This window comes from Vidua macroura, chromosome 10 (genome assembly GCF_024509145.1).
Source record: "Vidua macroura isolate BioBank_ID:100142 chromosome 10, ASM2450914v1, whole genome shotgun sequence".
NCBI lineage: Eukaryota > Metazoa > Chordata > Aves > Passeriformes > Viduidae > Vidua > Vidua macroura.
The window spans coordinates 12,390,943-12,396,202 of record NC_071580.1 but is presented as its reverse complement, the minus strand read 5'-3'; the positions used below and the strand labels follow the sequence as shown (position 1 = coordinate 12,396,202).

The 5,260-nt window shown below is 61.0% G+C and overlaps 1 protein-coding gene across 1 annotated transcript; it reads right to left on the bottom strand.

Moving 5' to 3' along the window:
- Nucleotides 1–875: 875 nt before the first annotated feature.
- Nucleotides 876–3,140, bottom strand: FAM43A (family with sequence similarity 43 member A). Its single transcript, XM_053986842.1, has one exon. The coding sequence runs from the start codon at nucleotides 2,907–2,909 to the stop codon at nucleotides 1,821–1,823; it is 1,089 nt and encodes a 362-aa protein (XP_053842817.1). The 5' UTR covers nucleotides 2,910–3,140; the 3' UTR covers nucleotides 876–1,820.
- Between the last annotated feature and the right edge of the window lie 2,120 nt (nucleotides 3,141–5,260).

The window sequence follows — 5,260 nt, the reverse complement described above, 5'->3', positions numbered from 1 at the left end:
CTGAGGGGATTCCCCCTCTCCCCATTACCCCTTCCCATGAAAGCCACACCAGTGTCTTCCTCCTCTGACTGACTCATACTGAGACAATGGTCTCGCTGGTGTGGTGGCAGATTTTGCAATAGGTTTTAATGAGGTATTTACAAGTTCCGAGGCGGGCTTCTTACACAAGGAGTGTGGCCTGGCCCTGGCAGCTGGTTGGGCTTTTCATTGACATTCCTGCGACTCCAGCGATTGCAGCACAGGCCCAGTGGAAAACATTTAGACATCAAAAATGCCAGATTAATTATCTCTTAATTGATACCTCCACTTGGGGACAAATGAAACCGGAACATCTCTCCTGCCCTGGGAGCCTGCCACTTACAAACAGATTTACAGCTAAAAATACCGCGGCAGTCCCGTGGCTAATCAACTTCACTGCTTACCCTGAGTGAGGTTAAAAATTGTCTCAGGCTGGCACTGTGAGCAGCGAGGGACCAGCGGCAGCACCTGGATGCAGACGGCATTAACGCTGTGCAGTATCCCCAGTGCCCAGGCGAGGGGCACCTCGCCTCAGGGCAGTCTCAGGGCCCCGCAGTTGGGTTTCTCCAGACTAGGATCCAGCCAGAACACCCTGACGAGAGGTTTCTCGCACTTTCCCGCCCATTGTTAGAGGCTGTGGAGAGGAAACCTCATCCTTGTGTCTTTTAAGAGTCCTTAAGTTCCCAGTGTGTTTCCCTGTAGTGTAACATTTCCAGCGAGCTTGGGAATCACGCTTGATGCTTGTAACAGCTTTTTTGTGCAGTGCTCTCCTGCACCTACAACACTTCCCAAGGGATCTCTCAACCCCCAGCTCCTTACAGGAATCCACACACAGCCAAATCGCCACAGTGACCCCATTTAAGTTACCATCATCTTTATTTTCTTCACATATGTGCAAACAGAGGAGATCGCAATGGTGGTGTTCTTAAAAATAACAAAATGTATTTGCATACATTTCCCTATGTACAGGTGAACAGCCACAAGTAGTCTTCTTTTGCACAGCAAAAGATCTAGAGCATTGAGACCGGGGACAGGACCGGGGCCCAAAAAAAAGGTCTAACTTAAAAACAATAATAAAAAACCCCGAACTTCACAACAGTGCAAACCTCTTGGACACGACAGCACGATGGAGTGACTTTAATGGAGAAAACGGCGGGGGGGGCCTCTCGATATGAGATTTCTGACTGTAAACAAGGCGCAACACCTCCCTCCCGCCGCCCTCCCCGGGGAAAGCTATTCCAGGAATTTGGCAGATCTTCAAGGGCTGAGCCGGAGGTAAACAGCCCGCGGCCGCCTCCCCTCCTCGGGCCGCAGCGAGTTGGGGTCCGGCTCCGGCGGCCACCGGCATCGGCACGGGAGGGGCGGCCGCTCCCCGGGATGCTGCGGGACGCGGGGGCACCGCGGGGAACCGGCGGGACCGCGAATTCCCCGAGGGGCCTTGGCGGGGCCGGAGGGGCCCGGTGCGCCCCGGTGGGGCCGTGCACGCCCGGAAGGGACCGTGCATTCCAGGAGAGGCCGGAAGGAACCCGGTGCGCCCCGGCGGGGCCGCGCATTCCCGGAGGGAACCCGGTGCGCCCCTGCGGCGCCGCTCACGCCCGGAAGGGACCGTGCACTCCCGGAGGGAGCCCGGTACGCCCCGCTGGGGCCGTGCACTCCCGGCAGGGGCCGGGAATTCCCAGAGGGGTCAGAAGGAACTCGGTGCGCCCCTGCGGCGCCGCTCACGCCCGGAAGGGACCGTGCGTTCCCGGAGGGAACCCGGTGCGCCCCGGCGGCACCGCGCACGCCCGTATGGGGTTGAGTGCTCAGCCCGTCTCGGGGTCGCCGGGGGGCGGCTGCTCGGCGTCGCTGCCGGGCGGGGCGGCCCCGTCCGTGCCGCCGCTCTCCAGAGAGGACTCGCTGCCCGTGCTTTCCCCAGAAAGCAGGCGGCGGACGCGCAGGTCGGCGCGCAGCGAGCGCAGATCGTTGCCCAGGCTGAGCTCGCCGAGGTCGCGGAGGAGCTGGCCCAGCTCTGGGCTCTCGCCGCGGCCGGTGCTGGGGCGCAGCAGCTCGCCCTCGGGCTCGCCCAGCGCTTCCAGGATGTCTTCGCAGTCGCAGTGCATGGCCCGCTCTTCCTGCTCCTCGCCCAGCAGGTCCTCCGTGATGGAGCCCAGCTTGGGCGCGCTGCGGCTCCGCTCTACCGGCGGCTTGTAGCAGCACTGCCCGTTGAGCAGCTTGCGCAGCGGCACCAGCGGGATGCTCTGCTCGCCCACCAGCTGCTGCTGCTGGTGCCGCGCGTCGTCCCGCTTCTTCAGCCGGCGGAACTCGGCCAGTGCCGTGGCCGAAGTCTGGTAGAGCAACAGGGCCATGGCCTTCGCCTTCTCGGGCTTGGAGACCAGCACGGCGTGGCAGCGCAGCATCACCGCCTTGTGCTTCAGCTCGTGGCGGTAGATCCAGGCGAAGACACGGGGCAGGCGCGGGTCGGCCACGCAGTAGGTGACCCGGTGCAGCAGGTAGAGGTGGCCGGGCCGGCGCAGCCCCTTGTCCTCGGCGTGGGCCATGCGGATGCCCTGCGCGCTGATGGTCAGCTTCATCTTGGTGCCCTGCCGGCCCGCCTCGCTCTTGCTCCAAATCTTGCAGACGGCCAGGTCGGTGCAGCCCTCACCCTTGGACTGGATGGTGGTGGCGTTGCCCAGGTAGAGCACAGTATACGTGGGGTCTTCGCTGGTAACGCGAAATTTCCGCCGCTTGGAGCGGAACATGCTGCCCACGCGGTGCAGAGCGCTCTCGGGGCAGGCGCGGGCCAGCGAGGTGAGGGCCGAGTAGTGCACGCTCACCGCGTACCCCTTGGGCTTGCTCTGCCGCCGCGCCTCGCCCGCCGCCAGCTCCACCTTGCTCCGCTTCCAGGGCAGCATGGCCCCGCGGAGCCGCGGCTAGGCGCCGCGCCGACGGCTCCGGGCGCGGGGGGGCATGCCACGGCGGCGGCGGCGGCTGGGCTGCCCGCCCGCCTCACATCCTTGCGGGCGCCGGGCCGCCGCGGCCGTAGATATAGGCGGGCGCCGCGCTCCGCGGGCGCGGAGAGGGGAGGCCCCGCGCACCGAGGGCGGAGCGCCCGCTGCCCGGGCCCGCCGAGCCGGCGGCTCGCTGCTCGCCGCCCGCCCGCCGCCGCCGCTCTGCGCCGCCCGCCGCGGCGCCCCGGCCCCGGCCCCAGCCCCGGCCCCGCCGCGCCGTGGGGCGGGCACGGGGCGGTGCCAGCCCGGCCGGACGGCCCCTATCCCCTCCCCGCTCGCAGTGGAGCGCGGCCTCCAGCGGGGGACGCCCGCCGGTGCTGCCGCGGGCGCGGAAGAGCGGGGACCCCCGTGCGCCCCGTCCCGCCCCACCTGGCTCGCCACGGCCACGTGCGGAGGGTGGGTGCCACAGCGCTCTCCTGCAGCTTTCATCGGCACGGGCGGGGAGAATGGAGAGGGCACCGCGGGGGATCCGTCTGCCCCAAATCCCCTTAAACTGATAAAAATCCCAAAGCTACTGCTGAACCTCGCGCTCTGAGAGATCCCAGGGCCGGGCGAGCCCCAACCTCAGCTGCCTGCACGGCCAGGGTGTGCCATGGACAAATCCCGCTCTTGCAACATGATCTTTCCTTTGGTTTGGTTAGTCCAGCTCTGAGACCTGAAGGGCCTGTAGCACATACTAGTTATTATGTATGAGTAATCCTTTGCTCTTTATTTGTATGCAGCAGCCGAAAAACAAGAAGCTGTCTTGTAATTTCTTGTTGGGGTTGCTGAGTACACTCACAGACAGAATGAGAAAGTTGGTCTCTGTGCTGTTACTATAGCTTCTTGGGTCATGTGTCAGATTCTTGCCAAAAAGAATAGAAATTCTAGCATTGCAGATAATGGCACTTCATCAGGGTTTGGATAAATGCTCGACAAAAGGTGGGCAGTACATACTCGTGCAGTGAAATATGTAAACACCTGCCTAAATTATTACACAAATCATTTCTAGAGTTTGGATCAATTAAACTAGTATGTAACTATCGTTGTTGTTGTTGTTACTATTATTATTATTACTATTATTACATAATGCCATCTAGCAGATTATTTGGGAATTGCAAGTAACCACAGTGACCAGCATCAACTATTAAGCCCATTTGCTTGTATTTCCAAAATCCCCCTCACTGGAGGGCAGCGTGGTCAGCACCATTCCTTGAGACTGCTCAGCCACAGCTGGTCCCAGGGGATGCCTGGCCGCAGCCATGGTTTCCAGAGGCCAGTGGTAGACGTGGGTCAGTAACATGCTGTAGTTCCTGTCTTCAGCAGCTCTAGCACAGCGGTTTGACAGTTTAAGGAGGCTGCTGCTTGCCCTGAGAAGTGAATGTGTTAATGCTCCCATTTTCCAATGAGAAAACTTCAGCTGGAGAGCTGCATGGGCTGGGTGTGCACCAATCCAGTGCTGTTGAACTGCCAGGCCCCTCGACGTGAAGCCCAGCACCCACTGAGATGCACATTGGTCTCAGCACTGTGCTGAACCAGACCCTCTGCCTCTTCAACAAAACCACGCTGGGACCTCACAGGGGGGCAGGTGAGGGGCTGAGGTCTGTCTGCCCTGACTGCAGAGCCCAGCAGCAGCCTGCCCAGCTGGGGGTTCTCTGCTCTGAGCCCTGATGCAGGCTGGGTGTCAGGCACCCACTGGGAGCCCTCGTGGTGCTGTTGGTGTGGGGGGCAGGAGGGGCTGTGTGCTGTGCTGCAGCCTGTGGCAGACAGCTCCTGCCAGCCTGCAGGACCATCCCATGGAGAGAAAGACTGATTTATTCAGCTGGTTCATCTCCAAGTAGCATACAATGTACTTTTCTTTTGTCTTCTTTGTCTTGCAAGGTGAAAACAGAAGATGTTGCTGTGCACATAAAATAAATCCAACAGCTTGAGGTAACATCTGACACCCATGCATAGTGTGTCACTCCCGAAGTGCCCGAAGATCTGCCTCCTCCCTCAAGGTGTCCTGCTGAAATACAGCTCCTCGGACCAACACCTGCCTCGTGCTCACCTGCCTGAGCAGTGCCTGTGAGCTGCAGGGCCGAGAGCAACCCCGTCTGCTCCTTGGAGATGCGTGGGCATGGCAGTCTCTCCATATGAGGGAGTTGCTTTGCCAAAACCTGCCTGCCTCCAGCTGTGGGCAGGGAAACCTGTTCTGAGCCTTTGGCTGGTGGCTCAGCAGGCAGGTGTTTGCTCCAGGTGGGATGGAGCAAGCAAGGAGACCCACATACCTTCCT